The sequence below is a fragment of the Schistocerca americana genome, chromosome 7 (assembly GCF_021461395.2).
Source record: "Schistocerca americana isolate TAMUIC-IGC-003095 chromosome 7, iqSchAmer2.1, whole genome shotgun sequence".
Taxonomy (NCBI): Eukaryota; Metazoa; Arthropoda; class Insecta; order Orthoptera; family Acrididae; genus Schistocerca; species Schistocerca americana.
The window spans coordinates 606844928-606858861 of NC_060125.1; the positions used below are offsets into that span (position 1 = coordinate 606844928).

At 41.1% G+C, this 13934-nt stretch overlaps 1 protein-coding gene across 2 annotated transcripts in view; it reads right to left on the bottom strand.

Moving 5' to 3' along the window:
- Window positions 1-13934, bottom strand: part of LOC124621850 (phosphoribosylformylglycinamidine synthase) — a 208065-nt gene that overhangs the window by 142843 nt on the left and 51288 nt on the right. For both annotated transcript variants that reach the window (XM_047147296.1, XM_047147297.1), the window contains one exon: window positions 8915-9027. In XM_047147296.1, the coding sequence (XP_047003252.1) occupies window positions 8915-9027 (113 nt within the window). The remainder of the gene's footprint in view (window positions 1-8914; window positions 9028-13934) is intronic.

Sequence of the window (13934 nt, forward strand, 5' to 3'; positions counted from 1 at the left end):
CATCATGGTTAGAGAGGACAGTTTGAAGGGCTAGAAATTGTGGGAATAACAAAAAAGATAAACAGAGTGAGGATATAATATAGAAAAACAGAAGAAAAGCAAGGAAAAAATTTGGAAAAATCAGAAAAATTCATACGAAAACTGTGACAACAGACAATAAGTAATAAGAGAGGTGCTCTATATGATATGAAAACAGACAAAATTTTAAAAACTGGGAAAACAGAAAGACAAAGTCATAGGAGAAAATGTAAACTAATTAGGTTGGCAGTTAAAGTGACGCAGGAGATAGCAGTAAAAGTCGATCAGAGCGGTTTGGTGAAAAGCAAACGCACAAAAACATAAAAGAATTACAAATAAACAAAATAAGTGGAGGGTGGGACAGAGAATAGCTGTCAAATTTCTGAATAAGCAATAGACGATTGGGAGAAAGTCCTGCAGTGTAGTGAACCGTAAATAGTTATATGCAAATTTATAAAAAACGATAGAATTCTGGTAAGTGTCCCCCGACCTGCCGTTCTGGGTGACTTTCCCAAAATCTGCCCCTTTTCCTAGACCTCTCCTGATCTTTTCCTTCACCCCTCTTCCTCCCTCTTCAACCCGTCTGCCTGAAGGAGGAGCCACTGGTTCTGAAAGCTTGCCTAATTATAACTTTCTTTTGTGTGTGTGGATGTGTGCACGCGCGCGCGGCTGTGTGTGTGTGTGTGTGTGTGTGTGTGTGTGTTTTCTGCTGCCACTTGGTGAGTAGATTTTTTTATCTATCCAATTAAATTACTTTGTCAAATATTGATTGTTTTTGTTGTTATAAAGGCCTCAGAATTGTTCCAGCTCTACAGACAACTTCAGTACCACAAGCAGACTTTTGTGTGTCACAGTTGAAAACTGGCAGCACGACAGCCATCTGTCAGGGTGCTTACTTTCCGTAAGAAGACATGACAACAATGCATTGATATATTGAAAACATCAATATTTTATAGAAATAAAATCTATTTTAATACACTTTTGGCATGGAAAGTTCTGGCAGTGTGCATGTTTGTGTGCACTCTAGCTTGAAGAAGCATTCGTCTGGAAGTTAGCAAAGTTTTCATTCTTGTTCATGTGCTTGCCAAGTTGTTACCTTTACTTCTTAATTATTTATAATGATATTGAAACTTCCTGGCAGATTAAAACTGTGTGCCCGACCGAGACTCGAACTCAGGACCTTTGCCTTTCGCGGGCAAGTGCTCTACCATCTGAGCTACCGAAGCACGACTCACGCCCGGTCCTCACAGCTTTACTTCTGCCAGTATCTCGTCTCCTACGTTCCAAACTTTGCAGAAGCTCTCCTGCGAACCTTGCAGAACTAGCACTCCTGAAAGAAAGGATACTGCGGAGACACGGCTTAGCCACAGCCTGTGGGATGTTTCCAGAATGAGATTTTCACTCTGCAGCGGAGTGTGCGCTGATATGAAACTTCCTGGTAGATTAAAACTGTGTGCTCGACCGAGACTCGAACTCAGGACCTTTGCCTTTCGCGGGCAAGTGCTCTACCATCTGAGCTACCGAAGCACGACTCACGCCCGGTCCTCACAGCTTTACTTCTGCCAGTATCTCGTCTCCTACGTTCCAAACTTTGCAGAAGCTCTCCTGGGAACCTTGCAGAACTAGCAATCCTGAAAGAAAGGATACTGCGGAGACAGGCAAAGGTCCCGAGTTCGAGTCTCGGTCGGGCACACAGTTTTAATCTGCCAGGAAGTTTCATATCAGCGCACACTCCGCTGCAGAGTGAAAATCTCATTCTGGAAACATCCCACAGGCTGTGGCTAAGCCGTGTCTCCGCAGTATCCTTTCTTTCAGGAGTGCTAGTTCTGCAAGGTTCACAGGAGAGCTTCTGCAAAGTTTGGAACGTAGGAGACGAGATACTGGCAGAAGTAAAGCTGTGAGGACCGGGCGTGAGTCGTCCTTCGGTAGCTCAGATGGTGGAGCACTTGCCCGCGAAAGCAAAGGTCCCGAGTTCGAGTCTCAGTCGGGCACACAGTTTTAATCTGCCTGGAAGTTTCATATCAGCGCACACTCCGCTGCAGAGTGAAAATCTCATTCTATAATGATATTTATAGACGTATTTTACTGTCGGTGACTTTGCAATATTGAAACAACTTCCATATATTATGGACTTTTGAAATTCTGTTCTCTATATAATTTTGGTCAGTATTGGATGTAACCACTCACTGGTGAGCACATATCCTGTCAAACAAATTTGACACAATGAAGATTCTTTAACCAATTCTAAAATTACATTAATTAACTCCCGTAGACCTGGAAAGTGTTAAATTTTTTATGGTATGTAAAGCAGCCGATGAGAGAACTATGAGGAGAGACACTGCAGCTATGAAGTTGTTTCTTCTAGTCAGTAAATATCTGGCCTCCGAAACTGGGTATGACCACCATCTCAAAAGCTGCTCTTCTCAAGGAATTTTACAGCAGGCTTAAGAAAAGAGAGCAGATAGATTTAGTTGACCTATCTGTGCTTTTGTATTCAGTGTTACAGAACATAGATCATTCTGATCCAAATTCATCACAAGAAGCTCTTAGCCAGATTGAAACATCCATTGCAGCACTGTGAGGAAATCTATCAGCATCAGTTCATTCTTTTCATCCACGGTGCCACAGACAATATTGCCCTGGCCAATTCCCTATTTCTTGACTTTCAGAAGCCATGCAGTACAATTCCTCACTGTTGTTTGGTGAACAAAATATGAACTTGCTGAGTGTTGGCCATTTGTCACTAATTCAGGATGTCACATTGAACTTGTTTGTAACGGGATGAATCTGATGGAAGTAAAGGGAATTTCTTGAATACCCCAAGGAATGTTATGAGTCATTACTGTTTACAGTATATATTAATGATGGCAGCTTCATGAGGCTACGACTTGATGATACTGTTATCTATAGGAAGACTGCAATGCCAAAAGATCTACAGAGTGTACAGCAACTGGCAGTGGACCCCACATGTAAATAAATGTAACATATTGCGCATAAGTAGGTGAAGAGAACCATAACTGTTCTGTTGCACTACTGGTGACAAATCACTGAAAACAGTAATGACTGTAGGACACCCAGGTGTAACTGACTGAAGTGATATCAAGTGGAGCGAATACAGAAAATTGATACTGAGGAGTCTAGGGTGACCTAAAGTGGAATGAACACTCAAAACTAACTGTAAGAAAAGCAGGTGCCAGGCTGAGATTCACTGGGAGAATCTTAAGGAAATACAATTCATCCACCAAAAAAGTGGTTTATGGAACACTCATTTGACTGATTCTTGAGAACTGATCACCAATGAAAGAAGGCTGTATACATGGAAGAAGCCTGGAGATACTGACAGGTTTCAGATAGATTATATAATGGTAAGACAGAGATTTAGGAACCAGGTTTTAAATAGTAAGACATTTCCAGGGGCAGATGTGGACTCTGACCACAATCTATTGGTTATGAACAGTAGACTAAACCTGAAGAAACCGCAAAAAGGTGGGAATTTAAGGAGATGGGACCTGGATAAACTGACTAAACCAGAGGTTGTTCAGAGTTTCAGGGAGAGCATAAGGGAACAATTGAGAGGAATGGGGGAAAGAAATACAGTAGAAGAGGAATGGGTAGCTTTGAGGGATGAATGGTGAAGGCAGCAGAGGACCAAGTAGGTAAAAAGACAAGGGCTAGTAGAACTCCTTGGGTAACAGAAGAAATATTGAATTGAATTGATGAAAGGAGAAAATATAAAAATGCACTAAATGAAGCAAGCAAAAAGGAATACAAATGTCTCAAAAATGAGATCGACAGGAAGTGCAAAATGGCTAAGCAGGCATGGCTAGAGGACAAATGTAAGGATGTAGAGGCTTATCTCACAAGGGGTAAGATAGATACTGCCTACAGGAAAATTAAAGAGACCTTTGGAGAAAAGAGAACCACTTGTATGAATATCAAGAACTCAGATGGAAACCTAGTTCTAAGCAAAGAAGGGAAAGCAGAAAGGTGGAAGGAGTATATAGAGGGTCTATACAGGGCGAAGTACTTGAGAGCAATGTTATAGAAATGGAAGAGGATGTAGATGAAGATGAAATGGGAGATCTGATACTGCGTGAAGAGTTTGATAGAGCACTGAAAGACCTAAGCCGAAACAAGGCCCCGGGAGTAGAAAACATTCCATTAGAACTACTGACAGCCTTGGGTGAGCCAGTCCTGACAAAACTCTACCATCTGGTGAGCAAAATGTATGAGACAGGCGAAATACCCACAGACTTCAAGAAGAATATAATAATTCCAATCCCAAAGAAAGCAGCCATTGACATATGTGAAAATTACCGAACTATAAGTTTAATAAGTCACGGCTGCAAAATACTAACGCGAATTCGTTACAGACAAATGGAAAAACTGGTAGAAGCCAACCTCGGGGAAGATCAGTTTGGATTCCATAGAAATGTTGGAGCACGTGAGGCAATACTGACCCTACGACTTATTTTAGAAGCTAGATTAAGAAATGGCAAACCTATGTTTCTAGCATTTGTAGACTTAGAGAAAGCTTTTGACAATGTTGACTGGAATACTCTCTTTCAAATTCTGAAGGTGGCAGGGGTAAAATACAGGGAGCGAAAGACTATTTACAATTTGTACAGAAACCAGGTGGCAGTTATAAGAGTCGAGGGGCACGAAAGGGAACAGTGGTTGGGAAGGGAGTGAGACAGGGTTGTAGCCTCTCCCCAATATTGTTTAATCTGTATATTGAGCAAGCAGTAAAGGAAACAAAAGAAATATTCGGAGTAGGTATTAAAATCCATGGAGAAGAAATAAAAACTTTGAGGTTCGCCGATGACATCGTAATTCTGGCAGAGACAGCAAAGGACTTGGAAGAGCAGTTGAACGGAATGGACAGTGTCTTGAAAGGAGGATATAAGATGAACATCAACAAAAGCAAAATGAGGCTAATGGAATGTAGTCGAATTAAGTCGGGTGATGCTGAGGGAATTAGATTAGGAAATGAGACACTTAAAGTAGTAAAGGAGTTTCGCTATTTGGGGAGCAAAATAACTGATGATGGTCAAAGTAGAGAGGATATAAAATGTAGTCTGGCAATGGCAAGGAAAGCGTTTCTGAAGAAGAGAAATTTGTTAACATCGAGTATAGATTTAAGTGTCAGGAAGTCGTTTCTGAAAGTATTTGTATGGAGCGTAGTCATGTATGGAAGTGAAACATGGACAATAACTAGTTTGGACACGAAGAGACTAGAAGCTTTTGAAATGTGGTGCTACAGAAGAATGCTGAAGGTTAGATGGGTAGATCACATAACTAATGAGGAGGTACTGAATAGGATTGGGGAGAAGAGGAGTTTGTGGCACAACTTGACTAGAAGAAGGGACCGGTTGGTAGAACATGTTCTGAGGCATCAAGGGATCACCAATTTAGTATTGGAGGGCAGCGTGGAGGGTAAAAATCATAGAGGGAGACCAAGAGATGAATACACTAAGCAGATTCAGAGGGATATAGGTTGCAGTACGTACTGGGAGATGAAGAAGCTTGCACAGGATAGAGTAGTGTGGAGAGCTGCATCAAAGCCAGTCTCAGGACTGAAGACCACAACAACAACAACAACAATATATTGCTTATAAACTGTAGATTAAAACTGAAGAAATTACAAAAAGGAAGGAAAGTAAGGAGATGGGACTTGGGTGACTTAAAAAGATCAGTTTCTGAAAGTTTCAAAAGGAGTTTTAGGTGCCAACTGACAGAAACAAGAATAAATAACACAACTAAAGACAAATGCATTGACTTGACAGATGAACCAGTGAAGGCAGAACAAGATTCAAACAGGCAAAAAGACAGATTGCTACTTCGCATAAAGATGAATGTTAAGTTGCAGACAGGCGCACTTAAAAGCCACTTACATAAAGCTTTCGACCACAGCCTTCATTAGTAAAAAAGAGACACACAGCAGCAAGCACACCTCATGCACACATGACCGCCAACTCTAGCATCTCGGGACGGAATACAGCTATCACTTGGGATGCAAGCAGCAATCTGGAACGGGTGCGATTGTATCGCTGTAGAAGACCCAGGTGCAAAACCTGCCCAATCCACCCAGCCAGCACCTCCTATTCCAGTCCTGTAACAGGTTTATCCTAACCCATCAGGAGCCATGCCACCTGTGAAAGCAACCATGTCATTTACTAGCTTTGCTGCAAACACTGCACAGCTTTTTATACTGGTATGACAACTAATCAGCTGTCCACCAGGATGAACAGCAACAGCCAAACTGTGGCCAAGAGCAAAGTAGACCACCCTGTGGAACAACGTGCAGCTGAACATAACACACTTTATTTTAATGGATGTTTCACTTTCTGGGCCATGTTGATCCTCCCCTCACCCAGCAGCAGCTTTTCTGAACTATGCAGATGGGAGTTACCCTTACAACACATTCTCCACTCCCATAACTATCCCAGCTTCAACCTATGGTAACACACTGCCCCACACCCTCCACCCAACAGTTTCCATGCCCTCTGTCCTATCATCACCTCCCCATTCTCATCTCCCACCCTCTACCACCACACCCGCTGCCTTTCCCCACTCCTCTCCTTTTTTCCTCAACTCCCTGCGCCACAACCTCCTGACACAGTGCCTGTTGGCATTCTAGTCCCTGCACACTCCACCAAACAGTGTTTGTCTCTCTTCCCATCCATACACTTCTATTCCTTCCCCTTTTCTGCTCCCTCTAGCTTGCTGGTTGCATCCCACATGATAGTTGCAGTCTGGACTGAGAGGCTGGAAATGGTGGTCATGTGTGCATGAATTGTGCTTGCTTGTATGTGTCTCTCTTTTACTAATGAAGGATGTGGCCAAAAGCTTTATGTAAGTCTCTTTTAATTGTGCCTGTCTGCAACTTAACTTGTCTTCTTTATGGTAAGTTTCAATCTGTCTTTTCCTACATTGTTGATATTCCTACCTTACTTACTTACTTACTTACTTACTTACTTACTCACTGGTCATAACGGACTCGAGAGTCCATTACCGCAGCAACGTATTTTCGCCATCTGTCCCTGTCTTGGGCTATTTCCTTCCATTCACCTTCAATACCTAGGCTCCTCAAATCAGCCTTCACATTGTCCTCCCATCTACGCCTCGGTCTCCCCACAGGACATTTTCCTTCTAGGTGCCCTACCAGTACTCTGCGCGCTGCCCTGCCCTCATCCATTCAAGCTACGTGACCCGCCCATCGCAGCCTACGTGATTTAATAATACTGATTATGTCAGGGCTTGAATAGAGTTTGTGAACCTCTTTGTTACGCAGTTTTCGCCACTCCCTGCTAATGTCATCCCTTTTTGCTCCAAAAATTTTCCTCAAAATTTTGTTTTCAAATACTCGAAACGGCTTTTCATTTTGCACAGTGAGAGACCAAGTCTCACACCCATACAGCATAACTGGTAGAATAATAGTTTTGTATATTCTAATCTTTAAATTCCTAGACAATATCTGTGATGAAAGTAATCTATTCAGTGAGAAGTAGCACGCATTTCCTGCCCGTAATCTCTTCTTCAGTTCGGATTCAATCTCATTTCTCAAAGTGATGTCCACGCCTAGATACTTAAATGTGTTCACTTTTTCAAACTGCATGTCACCAACTCTTAACATTTCCTGATCTACTGCTGTTGGCATTCTAGTAGTAACCAGGTATTTAGTTTTGTCTTCACTTATCCTTAGACCTACATCTTCACTAGCCTTGATTAATATTCCTACTTGGAGTTTCCATTGTTTCATAGAAGAGTTTTGCTATTTAGGCAGCAAAATAGCTGATGCTGGCTGAAGTAGAGGAGATATATAAAATGGAGGCTGACAACAGCAAGCAAAGTATTTCTGAAAGAGAGGAATCTCCTAATGTTTGACGTAAGTTTAAATGTTAGGGAGTCTTTTCTGAAGGTATTTGTCTGGATTATAACCTTATGAGGAACTGAAATGTACATGACAAGCAGTTCTGACAAGAATAGAGTAGAAGTGTTTGAAATATGGTGCTACAGAAGAATGCTAAAGATTAGATATAACAACAAAAAAATCAGTTATTAATAATATCATGTAAATGGACAGATAAAAAAATCTACTCACCAAGCAGCAGCAGGGGAACACACACACAAAACGATTTAACTTTCACAAGCTTTCGGAGCCAGTGGCTCTTTCTTCTGGCAGAAGAGTAGAAGGGAAAGGAAGAGGGGTGAAGGAAAAGGACTAGATAGGTTTAGGGAAAGGGGTACAGTTTAGAAAAGTCATCCAGAACCCCAGATCAGGGGAGACTTACAGGACAGGATGAGAAGGAAAGACTGATTGTTGGGGACTGCACCACACGAGGTTTGGAAAATTAGACAAGTAGATCAAGTATGTAATAAGGAGATAGTGAACAGAATTGGGTAAAAAAGAAATTTATCACACAATTTGACTAAAAGAACAGCTCAGTTGATAGAACCCATTCTGAAGCACCAAGGGCTCAAGAATTTGGTAATGGAAGGAAGTATGGGGAGAAAAATTTCAGAGGGAGACCAAGGGATGAATACAATAGGCAGTTTTAAAATGGATGTAGGTTGCAACAGTTATTCAAAGATGAAGAGGCTTGCACAGGATAGATTAATGTGGAGAGCTTTATCAAATCAGTTTTCAAACTGAAGACCACAACAACAACGACAAATGACCCTGAGATCATGTGCTTGGCACAGATGAGTTTAGATATTGTCCGTGTTGTCATTTAGGGGACCAACCCAGCATTTGCCTTAAGCCACTTACTGAAACTATACAATGGTCCAAATGGATAATTAGTCTCTGACCAATGAATGTAATGTAAAAAGGTAGGAAAGGGCAATCACATATTATTAGTGCTGATGCAGAATTAAAGTATGGTTTACTTACCTGCTGTTATCATTGAATTTTATCACATTGTTTTGGTTTGATGAATTCTGCGTATCAATAATCATGTCAATTAGGGATTCCTTCTGCTCCTCTCCATCAATAATCATGCGGCCCTGAAAATAAAAAGATATGGTAATGGAAAGTCCTGGTAGAATGTAAATAATTTAGGAGTAAAGATAACTGAATAGTAGAGGCACTGACTATTCAGTGATAATGTTAACTTTACTTCTGAATTAGTTGTGTAAAAATGAACCAAGAGAGAAAGGCAGAAAAAATATATGAAGATGAAAGTTTTCTTACAGGCCTCTCGAGTATAAATTATTTTTATCAAGCTTGTTTTCACTATGGGGAAAGACACACAGGTTGAAGAGCCATATCTTACATCAAATTCCTAAAATTCTCTTTCACAACTGCACTGTTAATGCTATTAATAACATTCCGTCATGTTCTGTCCATGGATGCAACTTCTAGCTTAGTGATATATTTTACTAATAATATTCCATCTTCAGTCACAATATTTTTATTACCTAATTACTGTCCAATGGGTTTCGGAATTACAACTCCACTTTGAAGGACAGTATAGACATAACAGGCCTTATGTCTGATTCAGTTTTTCACCTAACAGTAACAGAACAACAGTCATTATTAACAAGAAAACTGCCTCAGGTGGGACTAATCAGAGAAATGTTAGTGAAATACAGGGTTATTCTAAGTGATGGACCCATTTTCAAAAATTCGTACGTATTCAAGTACAAACCCAAAATGAACAAACTTTATACCAATGAGAATAGGAAGTTTCAAAGTTTTTGGTGGGCAGGTGGTGATGGTTTCAGGACCGGCTAGCAGAGTTCGCATGGCATAAGGGCCGTCATTCTGTTTCACTATCAATTGAGAGTGAGAAAGCGACTGTGGAACACAAGGTTTTCTGTGTTCTTCAGTTGATGAAAAGTGAGTCTCAGTGCAGCGAGCATCTCGTACCAAAATTGGTATTCAACCACCAACCACGGTGGCCACATTGAACATTTATAACATTTATCACATTTCTCATTATCAAATAATTATTAAACACTAGTTAATTACAAATTATTAAATTTATTAATTTGATATAAAACATTATGAAAAAAAACTTTGAAACTTTCTCTTTTCATCGGTATAAAGCTTGTTCATTTTGGATCTGTACTTGAACAAATATGAAGTTTTGAAAATGGGTCCATCATTTAAAATAACCCTGTATAATATGTTACTTATTATCTGCGTCTGACCACATAACATTCATCTTCTGCATTGGAGAGAAACTTCCACATTTGCACTCACATTCTGTATGATTTAACACTTTTATGACAATACCAAATGACACATACTTAACCTATGTTACAGTGATGTGAGGGAATATTGAACTTCGAATTATTTCCGCTTTCATATGTTGATGAAACAAAACAGCATCTCTGCTCTGTGATTACTAAGTCCTTATCAAAGTAACTAAAATGATAAGATACATCAAATTTCTAGTTGGAATTTTGAATGGCCTGTTACATCGAAGCGCCCTAGAGGGAGGGGATAAGAAGTAATTATGATACAGTTTACTGTGTGCCCCCAGCTCGATCCACAAGGCAGCAAATAGGTTGCAGAACAGCTCTCAGTGTTAACCTACCCAACTCAGGTAGCGGTGTCTACAGAACTGGTACCCCGTCACCACAGGACCAGTCTTACCAGCAGAGTTAGACGGCAACAGTGAGCTGAACCGGAACAGTTGCTGGCGCCTCTACGGTAGTGAGATACTTTCGAATGCCCTCATTGTCTGTGCCTCACCAGCTGTGAAAGTAGCCATTAAAGTTATCATCAATCTCTACAGGCAGTTTCTTCTTCTTCTTCTTATTATTATTATTACTTCTTTTTTAATTGTACCTAACAACTGACTCTCCATTTTCCAGTTGGGTCATTTCAAATAAAATCCTTGATCTTTCGACAGCTGTCACTGCCATCATCATCATCAGCATCAGGAGTAAAACTACTGACTGTTGGGTCTGGTATGGCCTTCCACAAATGCAGGCAATGCAGCTGTGTGTGTGTGTGTGTGTGTGTGTGTGTGTGTGTGAGGTCGAGTTTGATGGCCCCAGGCTGCAAGGAACCAAATAACATCACAAGGTATGTGTGTGTGTGTGTGTGTGGGGGGGGGGGGGGGGGGGGTGAAGGGGGAAGGGGGCTGGTGTCATGTCCCAAACTGCCACTCCAGCCTTCCTATAACCATCCTTGGTGACTTGTGTTATGAGCATTAGGCCACGGTCCAAGCCGTATTTCTGTGGTTAAAATTTCATCTTCCATTAGTGGAAACATCATCAATGGCTATAACAACTTGGAAAGCAGTTACAACCTCAAAAAAAGCTCAGCTAACCCAACTGTTTATACGTATCCAGGAAAAAGTTAGTTCGTAATGTCATCAAACTGCTACTTAATATCATGGAGACGCATTGATATGTGTTGTTGAGCTTTTAGAGGGGTAATGGGGAAGAGCTGGTGCTGTCTGCTTTATTTAGCACTAAGGCCAACAAGTTCCCTGATTTCAACCATCCTCCTTTTCTGTTAAGAGTTGTTTTCATGCTTTTCAGTTTCTACAGTCTCTCAGCATATCCTAGCACAATAATGATTTAAAGATTCATAAATCTATTAGTATCTAAAAAACAAATTTTGTTGTTCACTGGTCCCAGTGCATGCTCTGCTACTGCCGATTTATCTGTGTTGCACAGAGAACTGCTCTTGTGTTCCTCAAGGTGGGTGTTAATGCCTTCTTAAATTTAATTTAATTAACAACTGCATTACGGCTAAGCAACTGTATGGGCAACATGGATTAATCGGAAGTAGCAAGTCATGCATTCAGACCAGGGAATCACATGTTCATTTTTCCACATAGAAATTCAAAAGTATACAAATAACTTTAACAGAAAAGAAGCACGGCTGAAATTAGATAAGTCATGGGCCTTAGCATTAAATAAAGCAATCTGCAGCAACTCTTCCCCACTATGAGCTTTGTAACTCACAGTGACACAGCTCCGCAATCTAAGGCTCTGGCCAGATGGCAACACAAATTTACGGTTCCGTGAATACATGCAAACAGTTCAGTTTGTTAAGCATGTCTGGCACTGTAACTGTTTTCTGAGTCGTTATAGCTCCTGATCATGTCTACAGCATTGGAGAGTGAAACGTTAGGCAGAGAAATAAACCTTGAAACACAATCAAATGCCCAAGAAACAAAAACAACTCTAAAGCTGTGAAAGCCGGCACTGTATGACTCCATATAACTGCTGCATGTTTCTGTTTTCATTTGGTACCCAAAGCCAGCCGCTGTGCATTACTAAGTGTGTACCCCCATCTCATAAAAGCTTTACAATCTATAATAAGTAAAATAAAGGACAGCAACCACTCAGCTATAGCTGACATATGTAGCGCTCAGACACACAGCAGACAACAATATTGACAGTAGCTTTTGATCACTTGCTCTTTCGGTAGCAAAACTACACACAATCAGACTTACACCCAAAATTACACACCAGCAGCAGTGACAAGACTGACCGACTCAGTCTCACTGTGGTTGCAGGTGTGTACATTTGTGTGTGTGGGTGCGCGGATACGAGCTTGAAGATAGTGTAAATGTTGCACATTTCTATGCACCACACGTCAGTAAGCTATAGGAGAGTGGTTGTCTTTCCTTTATTTTATGCATTATTCCATCCAGGAATATTGTATATTTTTGCAATTTAATTTGATCTCTGACAACTGTTTAACTAATGGAATACCAAAATGACCAGCCACGGACTGAAACACTGATCTTTTCGAACTATGTGCGGTGCCCCCGTTCTCTCAGCAGTGTTCAGTAATTTTACTCCTGAAGACAATAGCAGAGCAAGGTGTCAAAATGTCAATAATTTTATTCAAAATGATGTGGCTTGTATACCAAGAAGATCTTCTTCAGGTGCACCACTACGAAAGACTATGACACAGATCAAGCATTAGCAACAAAAGTGTGCTATCTGATGCACAGTGTAAGAGCTTGCTTGAGAAAAATATTGCTACACCCACCCACTGATGATTGCTACCACTTGGAGAAAGAAGCTTCAATTAAACAACACAGCAAGCTTAGCAGGTCTGTAACATGCTATTCCCTTTAGCTATAGGCCACAGAATAAAAAAGGGGACTCATATTCCTAAATTCCACTGCAAGCGAGAAAGCCACAAACGGATATTTACCTTGCGCATGTCTACAGGGTTAATGGTGTTATCACAATTGCGTAGGCTTCCGCGGCCAGAGTCAGTCGACATAAAAGTTTTCTGGGAATGGTACCGCATCATATTGTAAAAAAAAAAAAAAAAAAAACTACTGCTGCTGGGGAAAACCAACGTTTCAGCCACAGTTGCAGCGGCCTTCTTCTGGGTCTAATGGTGCATTCTAGCTATGCAGTGTCCTTTATATTTTGTTGTTACTGTTCACTGATCATGCCATTACGTCAGAATTTTGAAAAGCTAGTTAGTTTCATTGGTCACTTAAGGAAGAAGGAGAGGGAACTTGATTTTAATAGGTTATTGTGGTGGAGGGGGAATGTGACCTCTGTTGTCTATTGGCTCTTGTGTTGTGTACCATGGCTGGTGGTCACCGTAGAATGAGAAGTTTGCTGCTGTTTACCAACTGCTGGACGTCAGCCACGCGGCGGCAGTTACTCGCCGCTAGTGCTCGTGCCTTGTGTTGGCAGTGCGGTCTGTTGGGCTCTGATTGCTGCAGCCAACGTGAGGCAAGCCTGAGTCCATCCTCCCTGTTCATGTTATTAGGGTGTTTAAGTATTTCGATGGCCTCTCTGATTTTGCCTTTTGACCAAATGGCTCAGAGTTTTGAGTCCCAGTCAGGTGCACAATTTTAACCTGCTCAGAAGTTTGGAAATGGTGCGCTTCAGAGAGAAAGATTCATTCTGAGAGTCTTACATTTTTCAAAGCAAATTTCCCTGCATTGTCATACCAGAGAAAGGAAAGAAGA